Below are 23,249 nucleotides of genomic sequence, written 5' to 3'. Positions count from 1 at the left end.
GAGCCTATTAACAAATTACAGCTTACAATTATTTTCACACTTTTAAGCAGCTGCCAATACAGACCGAACATCTCTCGTGACATATAATTATTCTACATTTCACTCGCCTTCATTCACTGCTTTACTTGTTCATTATAACAAAAAGAGATGTAATGATAGACTTAAAATGGGCAACAAAACATGACGTGAAATTAACAAACAAAAATAACAGTGTTATTTAAGTATACGCCAATTTACAAAGAATGCCGAAATGTGTATTTGTGTCTATTGTAGCTGGAGAATCAATGACGTGTAATGAAGGCAGATTTAAGATCAAAATTGATCCTTTTCTGATTTTTAATATTGGCAAATAAAATTTGTACTTTAACGTGATTAAATTAAATATCTAGTAGCCAAAACAAGAATAAAGCCTTTTTTGCTGGAGATCACAGATGTAAGTAAAACGAAACCGAGTTCATTATAGAATAAAATTCTATTAATATCTTAAAAAAAACGTATTAAGTGTATATGCAGTGTTGGAGTAACTAGTTACTAAGTAATTAGTTACTGTAATTTAATAACTTTTCCGTTGGAAAAAGTAAAGTAATGGATTACTCTATAATTCTGTAAGTTAATTAGTTACTTCTGATGTAATTCAACTCAATACTGTGTGTGATATCTGTGTGTGCAATAGTGGAAATGACATCAAAACTCAAAGTCTGACTTTAAAATCCACTTTAATGTATAATTCTCACATTTGTAATACTTTGGTCAATAAATAAGAGTACTTTATGTAGTTTTATAGTATTTATTTGAATCATAAATTAAAAGAGCCGTTTCAATTGTCTATCCTTGAATAACTGCAAGGTTGTTGTAAGTAATTAGTAATAAGTCATTAAATATTTTTCGGGGTGACTCATTTGTACAGTAATCTAATTATAATGTTGAATATGTCATTAGTAACTAGTAATTAATTACTTTTTCAGAGTAACTCACCCCAAAATGATTTATGTATTCAAACCAATAAAAATACAGCTGATATGAATGTTTACGCATGTGTAGGTGAATAGTTTATCATGATTATTATTGATAATTAAATGTTTTCTTCAGTTGTAATGTGTGAATGTGACTCTGGCATTACGACAGCACACAGAAATCACACAAGATTGTATTTCAGTGTGTATGACAGTCATTGAAAAGAAACAGAAGAACATGAAGAAGTGAACGTCTGTGAGCTGCCGTCAGGGGGAGATCTCAGTCTGAACACCCATCTCACACACACACACACACACACAAACACATGACCACTACACACACATGACCACCAAACATACACGTTCACATCTGAGTAAAGTTTAAAATACAGTTCATAATGATATTATAACAAATACACCAAATTAAAAAAATGTGCTATGGGATTTATATAACATTTATAGTCTTGAGTAAAGCTATCAACTGTGTGTGAATATTGTTGTTGAGGATTTCCTGAACAACCAAAAGGTACAGAGGCTGTGTTGTGTACTTATCTGAGCAAGTGACTCCTCTCTCTGTGGATGCCCTGAGGATAGATCTGAGGAAATCTCATCTGTGTTTAAAAATCCATTTAGACCATTTACTGCCCACAAAACCACCTCTCTCTCTCTCTCACTCTCTCTCTCTCTCTCTCTCTCTCACTCTCTGTCTCTCTCTCTCTCTCTCTCTCTCTATCTCTCTGTCTCTCTCTCTCAAATGCACACCATCACACTCTCACACACACACAGTATTAAGACTCAAACATTATCTGCCATTCAAAATCAAAGATATAGATAGCTAATATATTGTGTAAGGATTCTTTAGATATACATTAACAGATAAAACTGGTTATTGATTTAAATTAAATTATAAATAATTAATAATTCTACTCAATTTTCCAGAAAAAAAGTCCACATATACATTTTTAAAATACAGGCCTATGCACACAGATGATAAAGAGAGTTACCATGCATATCTGTAACTTGGTAAAAAGAAACCAAAATCCGTTCCTGAGCAAGTATCAACTCCTCCTTATCCCGATTCACAACGGTATGACTTTAATAGTGATTAACAACTTAAAGATGGGGTACCATTCTATTTTATGCATTCTGATTTCTTTACGCTGAACGTGCTGGTTTTTCTTGCTTAACATGGTCAACTTGTTAAAAAACGAGTTGGACGTATGACGTAGTATTTCTGTGCTCGATACACTCCAACTTGTTTCGGAAAGTTTTTTTTATAATCAGTATTCCTGCTTCGTAACAGGGCGTCTATTCCTTTTATTGCCCATTCTACCAGAAAAGCACACCGAGCGATAGACCACGCGCTAGTGAGAGAAAGAGCACGCCCACACGTCACGCCCATCAACGCCGCTTCAACTCGGCTGACGGAAGTTTAGCCGTGTTTGTTTGCTCACTGCATTTGGATGATGGATGTTATATAAACTGCATATAACGCTGGATTTTGAGATGGTTTTAAACTGATAGATGGAGCCGTCCCAGCGCGAAAAGATGCCTGAACTAAGTCATTTGTCTGTGATTTGTTGGCAATCGGCGTGTACGTGCATAATGTAAACAACACGAAGGGATAATGCGATGATGTATGGTGTGTTCATGCTGTTACATTATGCCGGGCCTCACCACAATCTGGCCGATTTCTCTACATCCTACAATCAAGTCCCAACGATCTTAAACGGCTCTAAAGATTTTCCTATCAGATTTTCGTGTGGTGTAGTGTGTGTTAAGAGTGAATGAACCTGATGAGAAGAACATCGGAGCCGCATTTTGAATATTTACGATCGGAAATCCTGATGTGTGGGGGGAACCTCGTGGACAAACGCACAAGAATGCTGTTGATTGTCACGTGGAACGACACTATACCTAATCAGAAAGGCAGCTGACAGAAGTATAACAACAGCGGTCATGACTTCAAACAAACACTGTTCTTTATTCTGAAAATTTTCTGTCAAAAGCATAACAAACACCATCATCGCAATTACGAATACTTTTTATAAAAAAAGCTATGTGCAAGTGTCTGGATGCTTTAAGGTGGAACAGAACACATAGGTACAGTGGAGCTAGTATAATCTCAGGTAATAACGTCAGCAGCTATTTTTAACAAAACAGTATTAATATTCTTTTCTACTTACTGTGAAGACATAAATTCAGCAATATTTGAGTTACAATACAATTATATCTACTGCTGTGCCACCATAAATGCTTTAGACGACGCTGCTTGAGCTGTTTCTCAACGATAAATAATATATTTTAAATCACATAAAAAGTTATATGTACAAATTTGTTTACATTGAACACGTCATATATAATAACATACAGTGAAATAAAAAACATTCTGAAATCTGAGAGAATTTGAATTCAGTCAAAAATCTGTTGATGTGGCGCACATGATTAAAAAAAATTTTCACCTCATGTTTATGGTCTCAGTTTAAAACTCTTTAGATTAAAAAAAAACTTTTGGTGCGGCCCCAGCTTCAATAGTTTCGCACCACCTGCCCGCCTCCAGCAGCTCGTCTTTTTCTGTAAATAATCGTACAGCTGTATCGGTCTTTTATAGATTTGATCAAACTAAACCCTCTTTGAAGATACAGAGTATGCAAAAGTATTTAATAGGCACTCAAGATTAATATGAGACTGGCAGAAACCCCAGTTTTAAGCTTTTGGGTACCATGTGCTGACAAGTCACTTGCAATTTTCCATTTTACCAGAGATGGTGCCAGAGAGTCGAACTTTGCAGATCGCAGCTTTAATTTAACATTTTGTCAATCTAGCTCTTTGTAAATGAATTACATTTTACCACTTTTAACTTGCGGGCCATTTGTTTAAGACGTCAAAATTTATAAAGTGCTGTAGGAAAAAAATATTTCTATACACCCGAAACTATACAGGAGCAAAACAAGCGCAGTCACAGAAGTTGCCGTCCAAAAAGAAGAAGCGTTCAGTGTCGATATTCGAAACAGGAATCACAAAAGACATGAAACCAAAAGGCAATCCAAAGCAAAGGAAAACACAAAAAATGTGTCATCTTTTGATATTTTTAATACACGAGTTACCTGTACACATGAGGAAGAAAAGAAAACACTAAAATTAAACATTTTGAAATTATAATATCCCTTTTCATTAAGCAATGAAGTTAATACTAGTTCAATTTGTAACTAATCAATCATACATATATTAGATCACACAGAGTAGAAAGAAACAAAAATCATCATTAAAAAGTTACTGGATGGGGACCGTACAGACGTCCACAGTGTGTACTGCTCGGGGCTTCAGAGAAACTGCTGCGTGGTACCAAATAAGACAGAACGTTGATCTTTGAATACTTATAAAAAACTACGATTAATACACAGGTAGGCTCTCACGGGCTTAGCAGTCTCGAACGCTTGAAAGTTTAAAGAACATACATAAAACCTCTCTCATCTGACAGCAAGATGCAACATCTAATTTCAAATGACACATTCACAATCTTTGACAAATTTCAGTATATGAAAACAGAAAACAGGGACAGTTTTCCTGCAAGATGAGGGACAAAAAAGTCTTTGATTTAATTATATATATATATTTTTTAAATAAAGTATTTAGTCAAGTCTCTGAGCATACATACATAGTTTTACAAGACAGCGAAAAAAATCTCACAATCTCACAACACGAGCAAGACCACGACCGATCGACCCCCCCCCGAACCCCCCCGGCGTCAAATCACTGTAATAAAAAATTATCCATACGTCTAAAAAAAATACCTCTAAGATCTACAAAGTTGTCAAAATATTAGAGAAGACCGTCTTTGTTTCAAAAAAACTGAAATAAGATATTGCACCTTTGTTTTGAAGCAGAGTACAATAAAACGACAACCGAAAAAAAGAGAACACGAGGAATTACATCAGGAACCGACTGCCAACGTCGCACGTCGCTTTTATATTTCGCGTAACAAAAGAATATATTTTCTGTAACAAAAACATCATCACAGTTTTATATCACTGAATTAAAATGCGCTGTGTAAAAGAAAAAGAAAACACATTTTGTACACATTCTTAAAACATCTCATGACAAAACCAAACCATAACGTAGTCGAGACTGCTAAGCCCACAATCGGTTTATTGCAACAGGACTAGAAAAATAAGAGATTATATTGCGCGATCGATGATGAAATGTCACAACTCCCGGGTTCGTTTTGACAATAATCATTGAATTAAAAAGGAAGTATATAGAAAACAAACCCGACTCTGAAACGATCCAAAAAAGATCCCGGAAATTGCCCATTCAAATAATGGTGTACACAAGTATTTAGTAACAATTTTACGTCCTGATTTAGAAATAGCTCTCTCTCGCTTTATTTTTTATTTTTTTTTAAATCATATAAGTCATTCTACAGCTAGTGTTTCTCACTAAGAAAAAAAGTAAAAGTCTTCAAGGCGTTGCAAATCTAGAAACCTCTGTTACAAAAGGTCTGTATCCTCCTCGCGGCGATTCAAAAATCTTCAACTAAAGGACCTGTAGTCGTTCGATTTAATGATCCTACGGGACAGAGGAAAAGCATCATTTCATGTGTCATCCAGCAATAAAGTCACGCTTCAGGCGTGTGTCATGACGTGTGTGCGTGTTTACCGGGAGGCCGGGAGCCTGCGTCTGTCCCTGGTTGTAATACGCCCCCTGCTGTCTGTAGTACTCGGCCCAGGCGGCGGTGTAGTCCGGTTGAGAGCTCTGCTGAGATCCAGGACCGGCCCCTTGAGCTGAACACACAGAAACGAGGCAGATGAGAGTCATGTCGAGAGATTTGGGGGCGGAGAAAGTGAGAGCGGATGTGTTCTTACTCTGTTTCTTGTAAAACTCCTCCCAGGCTTTGCTGTAATCCGGACCGCTGCTCTGGGCCTGGCTCTGTTGACCTGCAAAGAACACCAGGAACGTCACAAAAAAGTCCTAAAACAACAAGTCATTACCTGGGATTCTGTTTGACATCTGGCATTTTCACCAGCGGCCTGTGAAGGTCCGTTTGGGTCCAGTCGAACAACAAAAACTCATTTGGTGACGTCCATGAAGCTGGTCTGAACACGCTGCAAATTAGACACGTTTTGGGCAAAACGTAGAAAATGACCACGACATACGGCCGAACAGAACTGCAAACCGGTTGACGTTGCAGTCCAATACTTGTGGATGGTGTACTGGATTCAGTCTGACTACATTCAGAATGACCTTTGAACTGTTGGTCAATGACGGAGAAACGTTTGGAGCTTCATGTAACGTTTTTCCATGTGGACCTGGGGGTTTATTCATTAGTATTTGATACTGTATGCTTACATTTATCGATTTAGCAAAGAATCTTTTATTATATTTGATTAATGCACTGTTGCGTCACTAAACTCCACCCTCTCGCTGCGAGTTGTGGGTAATATCCGCCTTTAAGTGTCCATGTATTCACACTTCGAATTTTCACCGGAAACAGTAGGCCATCCGGGTACTTTGCGAATACTCATTTCAGCATACTACAATTTGGGACACTTATTCCATTTTCGAATACTATTTAGGACGGATAGTATGCGAACCGGGACACAGCAACAGTCCCTCGGATTTCGCTTTTACTGCCGTAGAAACCATGAGAACACATATATTACGTATATATTTTCATGAATATTTTTAACCGTTTTTAGATAATCTGACTAAATAGTAATACAATTTTCTCGCCTACTGAGGTTTCAGACAAACTATTCGTGACTTGGACTCATTTTCGCCCGCTATATAGTATGGAGGTAGGCAATTTCGGACGCAGGGATGGTCTTCAGGATCTGAACCCATCTCAACACTTCTATAGCATGATGCACTCCTAAACCCAAACGCAAAGCATCATGGGCCGCCAAATCGAAAACCGCTGCATCCCATCCTCACACATACCCTGATGATGTGCGTACATCAAAAAACTACGTATTCTCCTTCACTAGGAAAACACTTGCCTAGCTTTTTAAAATACTGTTCCCAAGCATTGGAGTAGTCCATCTGACCAGTCTCCATTGTGACCTGAATTCACCAAAATCAAGTCAAACTGAAGAGAAACATCAGTCTTTAGGAGAAAGACAGCCGAGCGTACGAAGACAAGTTACTTACTGGGGTCCTGCTGGCCCTGAGGCTGCCACGTCTGGTATGGGGTACCCCATCCTCCAGTCATGAATGTCTGAGGACCGCTGAAACACACAACACAACAGCATCATCTAACAAACGCATTCACCACAAACGAGAACCAAATAGAGGAGGTGTTTGACGCTCACTTCTGATGAGGAGTGGCTGGTCCTTGGGTGAAAGGACTGAGTCCAAAACTGCTGTTTCCTCCCATTCCAGTGGCCTACATCAACAGGTGAACAAACACAAACCATCAGAAAACAAACAAACATGAAGAGCCAGATGGTTTAGTTGTGGCAAAGAGAGAGAGAGTGGATTATTTATGTCGATCACTCACCCCAATCTTCTCGTCTATCAGTTGTCTGGCCATCTCCATCTGCTGAGGAGATCCCCGGATGGAGAAGACACGGACGTTGGGGTCAGTGTTGGGAGGAGGATTTCTCTGAAGCTCCACATGAGCTCCGGACTGCTGGTTGATGTTCTTGATGGTTTCACCACCTGAGGAGATACAAAAATATAAAGTAAAAAAATCGTCTAAAAGTATTTTTTTCACACATCCTGGTGAGGGAAGCTGGGTTGTGTGTCTGAACATCAATCGCACATGTGAAACGTTTTGGGTGACATGACTTCAGTTGACCTGGGCTGAAAATGCTCATCTAAAACTCCGCCTCTGTCTAACTCAGTTTGAAGAGCCGATTGACTGAAGCCGAGCCATTAAACTATTGTCAAACAAATGAAAGTCCGGCCTTAATGAAGCCATTATGAACTCCAAGGACCCTCGAGGAGACGGCTCAATTCAGACTACCCCTCCCGAAACACCTGCTCAATGTTTGGCTTTTTTCTTTAGGAAGGTCCATCACACCAAGAAGAACAATTACTATGAGCTTTCAGACCAGCTGAAGATTAAGTTTTTTTTGGCTTGAATGCTACAGTTTAACTTTTTTAATGTACAAGCCCTAAAGGGAGCGAAACAATATTATTATTCTGTATTATAATAGTTGCACCATCGAGCATTCATTGCTATTCTGTTGGCAAGAACGAATTTTAAAACTTTGTCTTTCTAGTTTTCCTCCTTTTTCACGACAGTATGCATCTCTATTAACCTCATTTGTGGCCTCTTTGATCATTGCACTAAATGTTAAATCCACTATTTATAAAAACAGAATTCACATGACACGACATAACATTAATTTAAAATTAAACATTTATGCTTTACAACAGTGGTCACCAACCCTGCTCCTGGAGATCTACCGTCCGGAAGATTTTAGCTCTAACCCCAATCAAACACACCTGAACTATCTAATCAAGGCATTCAGGTTTGCTTAATAATTAGAGACAGGTGTGCTGAAGTAGGGTTGGAGCTACAGTCTGCAGGAAGGTAGATTTCCAGGAGCAGGGTTGGTGACCACTGCTTTACAATGTTCTTTAAAGTCCCCGTGAAGCGGAAGTTGCCTTCGTTTTCACTTCCGTATTTTGACACATATCCGAATGAATTGAAATTTCGAATGAGAAAAATTGTGGGTGTGGCTTTCGTCTTTCTCTGCGATTTGATTGGATGTGGAAAAACAGCTGTTGCATTTTGAAATGGAACTGGCAGCAGACTAGCAGATGATGGGGAGGAGTTAACGGATGCTCTGCCCAAGCCGTCTAACATACGTCGTTTAAGATGGATCGTCACTTTAGGGCGGAAGTGCATTTTCAGATTTTAACTGAAGATTATGAGGCCTCAAGGAATTTTAAAAAGAGAACGACCCACATTGATTTACAATAAACACTGAAAGATTTCATGAAAATATAGGAATTATCATTTTTGATTTCACTGGGACTTTAAAGGCTCAATGTTATACAATCCAACATAAAATACTTAGTATTAACTAATGATGGGGTCATTTATTCTTAAATCTTGCATTTAAACGCAGAAGGTGAACATCAGAGCCAATGGCTGTAAAGATATGAATCACCAGACATGCAAAAGCAAAGTGACAGAAGGCAGAAGAGAAAGCTGTACGCTTCATTGGAATGCATTTAAAAGAGAATCAGGGGTGAAAAAGCTACACTTACCTACACTACTTTTACATACAGAATAGAAATGTAAATAACAAAAGTGTGCTTCAAATTAACACCAAAACTCACATAAGACCGCACATAATCATGAGCATCAAATCAAAAACATTGAGTCTGGAATGTGTTCGTTATGTTGAGATGTTTCTGATGAAATTTAAGATTGATCAGGTTCTGACCTTTTCCGATAACAAGTCCACATTTATCAGCAGGTATTGTGTAGGTGACCTCCTGTAAACCTCCAGGTGTGCCCATGCTCCAATCCCCACGACCTCTGCCACGACCTCTCGACCCCAGCTGACCTCCAAAACCATCTCGCTCCTGAAGAGAGCAAACATCCCACACAATTCCTCTTCACGTGCTCTCTGTTCAATACACACCAAACTATGAAACAAAAAAGCTTTCACGTGTCGTGTGTATGAAGGATGCGTGTGTACCTGTGCTGTGTGGACCAGCTCATTGATGAGGTGAACGGCGTGCTGACATCGTTCAGGCTGACCCATCACCTGAGCCATTCGCTCCGGACTGATCCCATCATCTGAAACACACAACACACACAAAACACTGAAATATGACGCAAACGTAACAACTTTTATTTTATTCAATGACTCTTACATTTAAGAATAGAATCAATACAATACAAGAATTTCAAACTGAACTACATCAGTCAAACATATATTTCATAAAATATAACAAACAAAATAAAAACGTTTATTTCAAATAATATCTGTTTGATCTAATAGATATGATCTATATATCATAATATATTTTTAATATATTTAATGTCTATTTACACTCTAATGTGAAGTACATGTTTTCTTAACCCAAAAGCTTGTTCACACCGGGACAATAATCGTGCGCACTTAACGCGTTTTTCAACGTTCGTACCAAACAATTTTCGCTGTCGATGAGCTAACATAGATGACGCTTAATGAAAAACACAAACACTCCCGTACACAACATGGCGCTGCGCAAGATATAATCTTGACTCCATGCATGTCGCCAAAGACCTTTTTAAAGGAAAGTATGCAACCATTAGGCAAAAAAACGTAACGGCTAATTCTAACGCCCTGGCTTCAGTGGAACGCAGGAAAGGAGACCGGATGCTAGTTTTTCGAATGGATGTCAATGTGTTTTGTTAGCCGTTACTGGTTCTCCAATTGGAAGCATTACAGACCCTCCCATCTCTATAATAAGAGAATCTCTGATGTCACTTCCTCTTTGTCGTTGGCATCAATTAATGCTCAACCGTTTTGTGCTTGAGCGCCATCTAGTCGTATTTTACTGTAGCTTCAGCAGCTCCAGGCACGTAAACTAAAGCACCAATCTCATAGATCGGAATGTTTTTAACGCGGCACTTCAAACCAAAAGTAAAACGAGCCCAAAGCATATTAAATAAAATGACGCTTTTACTCATGCAGGTTTGCGCTTCGGTGTGCACACTCACATTGACGTGAAAAAAATCTCTTTGTTTAGTCATGAGGCGTTAAATCTGAGCGATAAGTGTGCACTATTATCGTCCAGGTGTGGACAAGCATTTAATTAAACTTTCTCGAAACCAAGTTCACACAAGCAAAATGTCTTCAGCCAGCTTTAAATAGATTAAATTTACCAAATCTTTAAATTTAAATTTAATTTGTTTTATTGAAAGTAAACCAAATCAAAGCATTCAAGGTTTTTAACTCTTTTCATCGTGAAAAACTATGCGTCACTTTTTCTATATGATCAAACACTGATTTTCAGTTCATGTGTCATTTATATTAAAAGCAAACATACTCAAATATAAACTTACAGACGTGCAATTTAATTTATTATGATCAAATTCAAACTATAATTCTGCAAACTACGATTCTTAAATCAAATGAGGGATTACTTTAGAAAGTGAATGTGTAAACACACGTGACGTAAGAGTAGATGAATCGCTCTAATCTGCTTAATACTTCACTCATCTCCGTTTTAAGAGATTTGTGTGATGTGAGAGTGTCCCAACATGACCTGACTGAACCAACATGCCGACTAGTACAGAAATGCACCACAACCATTTAGAAAGCTTCTGACCTGGTTTGAACTGGATCCTGACACCAGCATCATTCTGGATCTTCTTAATCATCTCTCCATTTCTGCCAATGACGATGCCCACCGCGAACCTGGGCACGGCCACCTGTGTGCGGACACAAACACGCTTAAATAATCATCACAAACCCGGACGCTTTCGCTTTCTGCACAAGTCTCATTTTATAGTTAATGTCGTGCCGATCTGTGAAGACATTCTCTAAGGATTTGACATTCAAAGTGATCATTCAAGACTTTTTTTGGAAGGACAGAGCTGATGAGGCGTAAACGTTCTAGATATTATTTTACAATACGAAAAAAAAAAGGGTTTAGCTTGAATCTAGAAATGTTGGCGGTCTTACATCGATGCTGCTGCCCATCCGGGAGCCGAAGTCGCTGCGTCCTCCTCTGAAATCCGCTTGATCTTTTTCCCTGATAATCTCCACGACCAGCTCACGCGCTTGCTGCGGAAAATAAACACGAGAAATATCACAGTTACAGAAACTATCAAATCTGTTTACATCAGCGGAGAAAAAACAAGTCAAGAGGTCTGCGATGACCAATATAAAGAATTCAAAGCAAGTTAACATTGTAAAGAACGTTGTTAATAATCCTCTTGTAAGAGGACTGAAGTGAAGGGGAGATGAAGTTGCGTTTGACCAGACCTGAACTTTATACGGATCTCCGGTGATTCTCAAGGGTTTGTCAGATCCATTGGGCGTCGGGTCGTCCTGAATCATGATCATTTTTACTCCTGTCCTCTCCTGGAACACAAAAACCCGTTCACAGTCAACTTTGAAATCGTCTTGAGTTTCATCTACATTCAGCACAACATCAGCTCAACCAATCGTATGAGTTTAGGGGCGGCCCTATCGTTCCCTGACCAACTGCAGACAAGCATGGATAACAACGATTTGTCCCAATTGTTACAGTCCAGAAGTCCGGTCGTGATGTGAAACTGACCTGCAGATGTTTAATGGTGTCTCCTCCCTTTCCGATGACCAGACCGACTTTGCTGGCAGGGATCAAGATCTCCTGAACAGCGCTGTTCCCGTCCATCTGGCTGTGGAACCCCGGTCCGTTTCGACACCGGTCCACGATCTGCCCCAGTAATCTCTTGGCCTGCCTGATGGGGCAAAGACAGCAAGATGAAGAAAGCAGAAACAAGGAGAACAGACGTCGAAGCGCGAAAGTACTTGATTGGTTTAAAGGCAGGTGGATTCTTACTCGATACTCTCTGGAGTTCCGGTGAGGGTGCAGGGTCGGTCCATCATTCCTCCGCTCTCTGTGGGCGACACGACAAACAACTGAAAACTACTTCTAAAGCCAAGAAAATAACAAGCACACAAACAAACACAAGAAAACGACCAGAAATGTTCGTTGGGTCGTGTTCCAAACTGCGAATGTTTCAATTTTTATTTTTCCAACAAAGAAACGAAACACACTTGACACCCTAGTGTGTTGAAATCGAAACTCATAAATATCACAGCATTTGTTTTTCCTCAATTATAACAGCAATATTCACAATGAAACGAAAAAAAAATTGTATTGCTTGTTTTTTTTAAGAAGGAATTACGACAATAATGTGATTTTTGTCTCTAAAAATACAAAATGAAGTTAGTGTCAAAAATCTAAATGGTTCAATGGAGACTTGGGAGTTAAACTGGAACATACCAGAAGCGATCTGGATCTTACAGTTGGACTCAAGCTGGATTCTGGTGATCTGTTCTCCTCCACGTCCGATAACTGTCAGAAAACATTCAAGAGTCTTAACACCACAGCGAGTGTCTTACAATCAGACGAACACAACATTCATCAAGTCATCTGTACTTACTGAATCCCACCATCTTATCAGGCACTTTATACTCCTCTGTTATTATAGCCCTAAACCAAGACAGAAGAACACAGAAATTAAAACAACACGTATGAGCTGGAATGCAAAAATGAGTTTTACATTAATAATGACACTCACCTTTGATGTCCCATTGCTCCAAGCTGGTTGGCCACTAAAACGCACAAGAGAAAAAACGTGTTTGTACAAATAATACAACGCTACTATTATTAGCATCGCATTCGTAAAGCATTACACATAAATAAGATCCAATTTTATTTTTGACTAATATTTTAAGTTTGTACAGATACGAGGATTGTACGGCTTTATCTCCTACACAAACTCTTGCATCACGGTCCCATAAATGAGCCTTCCAACGTGAAACCTTTCTTCATTTGAGTACAATTCCCTTTTAAAAATGTTTTGTAATTCTGTTATTTTTTATATCGATTGTGTTTCGTGTGTTTGCAGTGCACCAAAATGGTTAAAGACGATATAGTTTATTGAACACAACACAAAAATCGTGGTCTTTATGTCTGTCTATGTCCATCCATCAATAAGGAGGACTGCTGATATTTACTTCGTGAAATGCCCTTCTACATTCCATTTACGACCCTGCATGTGGTTGACCAATCAGATCATAGTAGGCTGACAGAACGGAGGGGATTAGACGGATGAATTGCCAAACGAATCATTTGAGAGTTAGTCAAGATCTTGGGTAATAATAACTGCCTATTATTAGAAAATGAACGCGTTTTTCTGTAATTTGCGTAAACTTGTTGTTGACTTACAGTCAAAATTAACATCTATCACGCCATACGTTTTTAGTTCACATTTTGTAAATGTTATGTTTATTTTGGGCAGAATATCGGCGGATAGAAATCATTGTATAGAAGTGGAGTGTTTATTGCATGCTGTCGTAATGGCACATGTGTAAATGTTCAGAAATAAAGCTTCATAACTTGAAGAACATATGAATAGTTCCAAAACGAGAACGTCGCATCCAGATGGAAATAGATCAACTGTTTCCATCTCTGCTGCGCACGCACGGCAGGTTTTCGAAGAGAGAAAGAGGCGCGGCTTGCGGTTTCTGCACGGTTTTAGGCGCGAAATGTGAATCGGACCATATACAGGCTGGATTTATCTTTATTTAGGATGTGTTCAGACTTGACTTTTTCGAAACTGCCAGCGTCCTATTTCACATTAAAATCCTGTGGAGTAATCCGTGTTTTCAAAAAACGTACAGAACGCTTTTTTTAAACATCAGTGTCTTTTTTTGCAGCTCAGGGCGTCTCTGTTTGTTGAAAAAAGTTCAACTTTTCTGGGAAAAAAAAACACTCTACGTCAAGCTCCTTTTCACAGCTAACCAATGACAAGCAAGTAGTGTTTCGTTACCATAATAAAATTCAAGGGAGGTGATGGTCGAGAAGGATCAAGCTCGAAAAAATAAAATGCCGGCCGAAACGCCGGTTGGGGCAGAGTTTTGTATAAATGATAAATCGAGAAATTAGTAACTCCCTATAATAACTCCCTATTTATTTAATAGAACGTTCGGGCAAACCAACTTCAGTGTGACCCTTTTTAACACCGCACGCATCTGCGGCACGTTACGGCTCTGACGAGGTTCTGTTCCATAGTCAATGCAGTGCCAATGTACACCAGGAGCGTCTCAAACGCAAAGCAGCTGAATTCGCAAGACCACGTGATTTTGAAAGTTGGCTAAATGGTTATGTTTGTTGGTAAATTGTTGGTTTTCATCGCTATGAGTCACGGTTTGTTCGCTAACGAGGGTTTTGCTACATTTAAAATAAAAATAAATAAATACAGTTGAACAATGTTTGTCAGTGATCATCAAATACACATCAGTCATGGTTTGGTTAAAAGTGGAACCATTTCAAGTTGCAGGAGACTTCTGAACTTTTCTATGTTTATCGGTCTAATATTGGTGTGTTGTATCATGGGTCAGCGTTTGGTGGACTCTTTGCATTCACACAAACAGGTTTCACTTCCTGAAAGACGTGTAATGTCAGCTCAAGGCCTGTTGTGTTTCTCCAGAGGATACATTCTGAAGTTTGTCAGCGCTTTAACCAGCCGATGATCAGAAATATGAATCAAAGCTCAGTGTGACTGACTTCACAGGATCCTGACGCTCACGTTACACTCGACCTGTCAACCGTGTTACTCAGTGAACGAACACCATCAGCTGACACCAACCAAAACACGCACGCACACACACATACGGTGATGTGTTGTAACACAAGTGCACTATGACCTGGACAACACCGAGTGAAAACTGCTAGAGTTCAAAGACGTATTTAAACAACATGTATTTACTGTAATTTTAGCCTTTAAAGCAACACAACACATCTCGACTACAACGGTATAAAGTGCACCGACATTCAATAAAGAGTTAAACGTATTTGATTAATTCGAATAAATTTAGTAGGTCATAAGTCAAACCGTTGCTGTTTCGGGCTGTGCATCAATAGTTCACCCAAAAATGAACATTTCTGTGGTTGTGTGATATTCTGTCATAAGAAATGAGGACAAACGAGGTTATCAACGTGTTGCCATATTTATCCTGCGCATGGTGTTTGCACAACCGTATTTAAACAGCAGGAAAATAACAAATATTAACCATATATGCTGTATAAATTTGTAAAGATCTAAATCTTTAAGGCGGATATTTACTTCTGTGGCAACGCGCAGTTTTTGTTTATAATCGTGCGTCGTTGTCCGCGTTGACAGCCAATGGCCACTAGGAGTCAGTGCCCAAAGGCGTATTGCTCGTGTCACCAAGACAAGAGCGGAAGAAGAAGCGGTTGGTCGTGTACGCTGTTTGAGGAGCATTTAGCAGTGATAGCAGCAAGGAAACAATCAGTTTTGCAGAGTTGTTAAATACAGCAAAACAGGAAATTTATTTAGATAATTAATTCGGAAATGCGTATAACTAAACTTGACGCTCTGGCGGAGATTTTTGACAAGAAGATTGGCAACTGACACACGAACACCAGACAAGTGTTCAATTTCGCACATATTTGTTTGCATTTTGGTTTTGACTCCAATAAATTCCCTCAAACTATGAATTTAACCGATTGAGTAATTTTAATTATTTTAGTGATGGACGTTCTGTTGAGAAATATGTATATGAAGTGACAAATATATATATGAAAAAAAACTGTGTTTATTACATTATATTTTAATATAAAAAACAAGTCCTTGGGACTCTGAATGGTGAGCTGTGCTGAAGAAAGGATTTATGTTACAACAAACTGTTTCAAATGAAATGAAGACTTACCTCCCTCATCCAGGGAGCATTTGTGGCCGCCATAGCCGTAGAGAGAAGCTTCGACCCCTGGAGCTGTGCTGTTCAGATGAGACATCTGCTCGCCCCCCATTTTAGCAATCTGTAAGACGAGAGAAACCACTGAATGAAACGTGCAAAAGACATTTTACATGAAATTTCAGCATCAACACTTCTGCATGCGAGAGGACAACATTGAAACAGATCCGCTGTTAAATTCAAGCGAGAGAGAGAGATAGAGGCGCTGGTCTCCACCTCATCCCTTCAGCTAAAGCCTCTTTCTTGGGAATGTTGGGAAGGAATGCCAGCTATGTGACTGCACAGATAAGCTAGCGCCCCAAGGGAAAGCGACCGGCAAAACGCAGGAGCAGTTGGAGGAATTCGACCGAACAACTGGTCACTTGTTGCCCACATTGAGGAGGACGAGCGAGAGTTCACAGAAACAAATCCATGTTTTTCTAAACCTCGAGGAAAACCCCATTGTGAGGATTGTTTACAACGCTAAGTGCGAACACTGGGCGGTTTGTGAATTCGTTAGCTGCACAAGATGCGCCAGTGAGCTTTTTGGACGACAGAGTTGGAAGAGCCATTTCCGGTCGTATATCACTGTATGGGAAAAGGACAAATTCGGGCCGGCAAATATGGGTGTTTTTAGGATTTAAATAATAGTAAGTAGTATATAAGCGACATGGTGAAGGATCCTCTTTCTATTGCTGCACACTTTGTTCCGCCAAAACAACTCAATATTGTTATATGACCGGAAATGAAGTACGCAAACTCTTGCGTCACAAAAGCTGAAAGACACCATCTTGTGCAACTAGACCATTACCCATGATGCAAAAGTCATGTCAACATATCGCAATGTACTTTGAGAATTTATTGTAAACCATCAAAAAGTTGAATATAGTCCGAGTGTTACGTAGATGCCATCAAGATCCAGTGTGTAATTTTTTGGAGGATCTATAATAAACATAACTTCCAAAGTGTATAAAAAGCTTATGTTATAAAGTTTGTTTTTATTATCTTCGTATGAGCTAATTCTATCTACATACACTGCAGGTCCCTTTACATGGAGTTGTTTTTACAGTAGCCCTAAACGGACAAAGCACGTTTTGTAAATACGTCTTCTCATTCAGCAAAGAAGTGAAAAACGTGACGACATCTTAGTCCTGTGTCAGCCACTATAGCGCTTCGAAAGGGAGGGGAGGAGTGAGCCGTTGGTTGCAATTCTCCACCTCACCACTAGATGCTGCTTAATTCCACACACAGGACAATTCAATCGAATGGTATGAACTTTAAGCTTTATCCCACCGCATTATTTAGCAATCTATGCCACTTTTTTTCTAAGCATGCGTTGCATATATAGTGTTGGGCGATATTCTCTAAAGTCAGATCGTTCTATCGCCACCCTGTGGATCCTTGATACACGATAGTATTGAATTGAGGGGCGGGACAATTTACACATTTATCTATAACAAGTTGGATTTGTGGACAAGAACATAAGCTTACGTTTCTATAAAATGCTCATGTGTGACTGACTCCAATTAGCATTCTAGCGTGTAAGTTCAGTGCAGTGGACAACATTGTTACTTCCCACCGCAGCATTTTAAACGAGAGAAAGTTAACTCTTGCTGTAAGTCAATATCATTAATCCCAATGCGTCATTCATGTTATTATTATTTGATTGTCAAACAGGAACAACTCGTGTGCTGGTTTTAAACCCTTAAGCGCATAGCAATTCCTGCCAGGAAAAGCCAGAGCCCCGCACGCATCACAAGCGCGGAAATCTCAAACCCTGCGCATTCAACAGTCTCACGGGAATTTCTGTCTCACACAAACTGTAATGAGTTAATTTTTGTTTACTGACACTAATTCCCCCCCCTTTTTCTTTACAGTCAACACAACTTTTAATCAAATGTATTTTAACACGCAATTTCTTTTATATGTATAAATATATATCAACACAATATTCATACATACTTTACATGGTGGCACATTTGTGTGAATTCCTATTTCCTACGATTTGTTGTTAAGATTTGACTTTTCCCCTGATACGTTAGGTCTGGGGCGGGGTTAGAGAAGCCATTTATCGTTGTTTTGCGAAAGTCGCGCTTACTAGTCACTGACAAGAAAATGGGGATGTCCACTTCTTTGGAGGATCTACAGACATAAATGCCATAAAATATACATAATGTCTTAAGGTGTAGAAAGAGCTTAAATTTTTATTACTTAGAATGAACTCTTTCTATCTACATACACCGCGGGTTCCCCCTGCATATAATTTGCCATGTTCTGTCAGCCGTCATAGTGATTTGAACGGGAGGGGTGGAGTGAGTTAGATTTCGTGTCTTACATTACAAACTCTCTCTGGCTTGAGAAAAAGCCCAATGCTAGGTTCACACCAAATGTGAACAATCTATATTACTTACAGGAAAAAGAACGATATTTTTCGCATCAGTAACGGGATTTAACAAATACTTTAAACCTTCACGGAAGATGAGATAAGAGCATGTTTGCTGCAATCTGGCCGCCCGATTTGCGTCATTCGCACCGCCTGCCACGAGTTCGCACCTATACGTGTCTTTGCATTGAATTTCTATGTAATTTACTTGCGAAAAACTCCTTCGTTCGTGTTTGGTGTGAACCCAGAGTAACCCCGCGTCGCTCCATCTGGTGTGGACAAATGTAAAATTGTAATGCGTTCTATTGTCTCTTGTTGCGTCACGCCACCTCACAGTGTAACCTGCGTGCATTGTAAGCTCTCTTGGATGAAGAAATGCGAAATGCACGTTTGTAATATTAATTTGCAACATATATTGGCGCAAAGCCAAAAGGAATCAGCTATCGCCGATAGGTCCGAGTATCGTCGATACACGATAGTATCATCAATCGGAACAACTCTAGCAGGTATGCGTGTTACAACGAGCGGGTGAAGACCGTTTACTTTTACGACTATAAAAGTAAAAGCAAAAACCCCGGAAGTTCAATCCACCAATCAATGACAGATCTATTATGACAGATAATTTGTTTTCCTCAGCAGAGTTGATACGAGCAAAATCCTCAGAGCGTCCGTCTCACATTTAAACAAGGGTTGAGCCGCAGAGAAAAACTCAGCACAGGTGTGTGTGTGTGTGTGTGTGTGTGTGAGTGTGTATGCGTACAAGGCCATGAGCTCAGATAAAGATTTGACATGTTACGAAATGGAGGCCGTTGCCCAAACAGCTGTGCGTTGAACATGTGAGAGCAAGTAGCTCTTTGTTTAAAAGTACGGTCATTTAAAATAACTTTCTTTGTGTCAAAAACACTGATATAAACAGACAATGTGAGAACATTCAGCAGCTGAAGACCAGCCATTACAGTTTTAATAAACAGACTATTTGTATTCTTTAAAAAACTATAGTATTTTGGAAAAAGTAACAAGGGGATGAAAGAACAAGATTCTCTGTTAAAATTCTCTAAATTTTACATCAACGTGATTTCTGGCCGCAGGAAATTACCGATTGATTAGAAGTGAATCTAACAAAAAAGTAGAATTATTCCAAAATAAAGTTGTATTAAAATAAGATTGTTGTAAATGTGAATTTTCACAATTCACAAATTCATACTTTATAACTTTTAAACTTGATTGGTGAATATTCACGTTAATGTGATACGTCTTATCTTACGGAGACATATTTAACATGCAAAGTCGGTCGCTCTCGTCCGGTTTTTCGTGTTTTGCAAACGACAACTTCATGATGAAATCTGACATGAACCATGTCAGCTGTGTGTTACTAAGGTGTACACGCTCCTCTCCCACAACATTCTGAATGATTTTCACTTTATATTCTTAACCCAAAAAATAAAATACCCCAAAAAACTTGTTTAAATACGTTTACCACATTTAATCTAAAGTACAACTCCTGATAGTGCTCATGTACTAGATTTAACCCTTACTGTACTAACCCCTATGCCTCAAACCAACAGCCGGATCACTACACCTGCACTAGTATATACTGTATATAACTTCAGTGTTAATATATGTGAATGTTACTATAGAAAATATATGTACTACAAATATAACACGTGTTCAGCACGTGTATTACATAACTCCAACGTTCCTGTATATGTGTCGGTATAGAGAATATATGCGTTGAATGTACAAGTGTTCCTCATATATAACTTCAATACTGTAAATGTGACTTTAGAAAATATACGTAACGTTACTTAAAGTACAACAATTGCTCATTTCAGCATTTGCGCCAAATATAACTTCAACGTTACTGTGTAGTTTAGTTTAGAGAATATAAGCACTACCAGAACACGTGTTCACTTTAACATAGCTATATGTTACAATAAAGAATAGAAGTTCAGGAAGTACTACAAATAAAAAATGTTTTTATCTTGAACACACACTCATACACAAACACATAAACAAACAAACAAACAAACAAACACACACACTCAGGGTTTAAGTTCTTCATTGCCCCGAGCACATGATCAGCTCACTACACAAGTGTGTGTGTGTGTGTGTTTTAACACAACTGTCACAAACTTTACAATGCACGTTTTTAGACTCCACGAGACACAAGACGACGACGCGCCGACTACATCGCGGACGCGTTGCTTATCTTCGCGTGTTTGTAAAGTTTTAAAGGTTTGTGCAAGACAACAACAACAGGTTGCAGTAGTTAGTTCCTGTTGTTTTTTGTAGTTTCTGAATCAAACGACGGCAGAAAAGTTGTTGTCAGCGCCGTCGACACGTCGCGCGCGATTGCCGCGTTGCGTTTAGACGGTTGTGGCCTTAATCTGTGCGTTAGTGTGTGTACGCGTGTGTGTGCTGGAGTTTCTAAGCTCCTGTAGCCGAAGCTAACAGGCTACACACACTTACACGCTCGAAACAAACGCTTATTAAACATATAAAGGACGCTATCACGCGCTCATTCGCGCACGCACCTGTCGCGCGCGGTGGAACGGGTCCGTGAATCCGTCCGCCTTCATCCCGGGCTGTGCCACAGAGGCCTGTCCCTGCACCAGCTCCGCCATCATCATCATCACACACTTACACACACGGACACACACACGCACATAAACACACACGCAGCGCACACTACCGACCCCGGAACAGGAAACGCAGGCGCACGTCTCGCGAGACTGAAGAGACTCGGCGAGATTTCAAACACGTGCTTCCTAGCTGGAGGAGATTTCAGCTTTCCTGAATGAATTTATCACTAAACTGCGGCAGATTTGATTTAATTGTGCTTCTTTGATCTTCTTGTGTATATTTGGCTTTTATATTGACTTTTTCTCTTCCTAGAGATTTTTGCAATTGACTGTTATTTATATTCATTATAATTTTAATTCAGACATTATTCATTAATTTTTCCTGTAAATCATTAACAGTACAAAGAATGATCTTTGTACATGAAATGTTCCACATAAATGAACCTGCCTTAAAAACCTGTCATAATATTAAATTGTGTAATTTACTGGGAAGTTAACTCTTGAGAGTTATTAGGGTTATTTTATACATTTTAAACATTTGACAATTATCATATTGTTCATTAATGTCCTTAAGGTAAATAAATAGTTAAACACACAAATATTTTTATATATATTAGTTATTTGTAGGCATATATATTTGAGTTAGGATACATTAGTGTGAATACGACAAAAATATTGTCGCTATGGGCTATTGTCCGAATTTGGTTCGAATACAGAGTAGAATTATAATTTTAAGTATATTATCTATTTCTAATGAACCTGTATCACAATCCAAAAGAAGATAATGTTGTCAATTATATCAGTAAACTTGATAAACGACTTAAAGATAAACAATGAGACCCTACACCAAAAAAAGTTTGATAGGCTTTCCTGTAGCTCAGTGGTAAGAGCGCAAGGTTGTGGGTTCGATCCCAGGGGATTGCAAATACCTATGTAAAATGTAAAGGATAAAGCAATGTAAGTCGCTTTGGATAAAAGCATCTGCTAAATGTAAATGTATATCTAAGAGTAACCGAAAAAAAAGTTCAATTGTTTCTAATCTTTCTCACTGGTGTAAACGCTTCTTTAAATTTAGCAAGAAAGTCATTACAAGGATAATATCTGTAAATTATAAGTGAGTTTCTTTGATTTTATTTGGGATTACGGAGTACGAAAAAATGTAATGATTCTACCTAAAGAGTTTTGGAATCTACGGCATTGTGCATTGCATTCTGGGCAGTCGGAGACACACTCAGCAGCGTACAATGACAGCAAATAGAGTTAAAAACGACTGTATTTACATTCAAATTGATAAGACCTGCCTGCACTTGCTTACAATAAATGGACTAATATTCAAATCTCTTGTTCATTCAAAGGAGCGCTCCCTTATGGACCGGACTGATAGCAAAGAGCCATATCACAAATGACATTTCTAAACGTATTCTGTACAATTCTCATGGTGTGAGCACTAATTTATTCAAGCGGATCGGAAATGATGAATCTGTAATAATAAATATGACAAAGCCACATTTGACCAAGTTTCACGTTCACCATTGTATTGTTTCTAAGCCTCAAAGCGGAAAACTGCTCATTTTCAGATCCCTTTTCCCCTCCGGTCATGAGAGCAGATATGGCAGTTCATTATACAGCTAGCATTCTATGTTCTAATGTGCTTTTAACTGTATATTATGTATATAAACACTGAAATCATTGCCATTCTTTATATGGTTTGATTAAATATATTTACATGTGTTTAATTAAATAACCAATACATACTGTTAAAATGTCAATAAGTATAACTGTCAGTCTTAACTCTTTTCTTTGTCTAGACTATTACCATGACATATTTATATGCTAGTGTACGCATTAGTGAACCAACATCAATTTTAATGAATGCAAGAGTGACCACAGGAGTGTTATATTA

At 38.8% G+C, this 23,249-nt stretch overlaps 1 protein-coding gene across 1 annotated transcript; it reads right to left on the bottom strand.

The window, feature by feature from the left end:
* Positions 1–4,028: 4,028 nt before the first annotated feature.
* On the bottom strand, positions 4,029–21,457 carry fubp3 (far upstream element (FUSE) binding protein 3). Its single transcript, XM_056745965.1, has 18 exons — positions 21,299–21,457; positions 16,358–16,466; positions 13,201–13,234; positions 13,063–13,112; positions 12,903–12,974; positions 12,456–12,513; positions 12,192–12,354; positions 11,894–11,992; positions 11,591–11,692; positions 11,235–11,337; positions 9,614–9,714; positions 9,356–9,497; positions 7,453–7,613; positions 7,265–7,338; positions 7,104–7,180; positions 5,819–5,890; positions 5,613–5,737; positions 4,029–5,522 (listed from the first exon to the last, which is right to left on the bottom strand). Exons 1-18 carry the CDS (start codon positions 21,395–21,397, stop codon positions 5,514–5,516), a joined length of 1,650 nt encoding a protein of 549 aa, XP_056601943.1. The 5' UTR covers positions 21,398–21,457; the 3' UTR covers positions 4,029–5,513.
* Positions 21,458–23,249: the final 1,792 nt, after the last annotated feature.

The sequence above is a fragment of the Triplophysa dalaica genome, chromosome 4 (genome assembly GCF_015846415.1).
Source record: "Triplophysa dalaica isolate WHDGS20190420 chromosome 4, ASM1584641v1, whole genome shotgun sequence".
Taxonomy (NCBI): Eukaryota; Metazoa; Chordata; class Actinopteri; order Cypriniformes; family Nemacheilidae; genus Triplophysa; species Triplophysa dalaica.
Note: the sequence above shows the minus strand (reverse complement) of the source record. Positions and strands in the feature narration are given on the sequence as shown.

Coding starts and splice junctions, on each gene's coding strand:
- fubp3 (XM_056745965.1), bottom strand. CDS start 21,397: ATGATGATGATGGCGGAGCTGGTGCAGGGACAGGCCTCTGTGGCACAG. Junction 13,113..13,200: donor GGAGCAATGGGACATCAAAG/GTGAGTGTCATT, acceptor GTCTTGGTTTAG/GGCTATAATAACAGAGGAGT. Junction 9,715..11,234: donor CAGGATCCAGTTCAAACCAG/GTCAGAAGCTTT, acceptor TGTGTGTTTCAG/ATGATGGGATCAGTCCGGAG.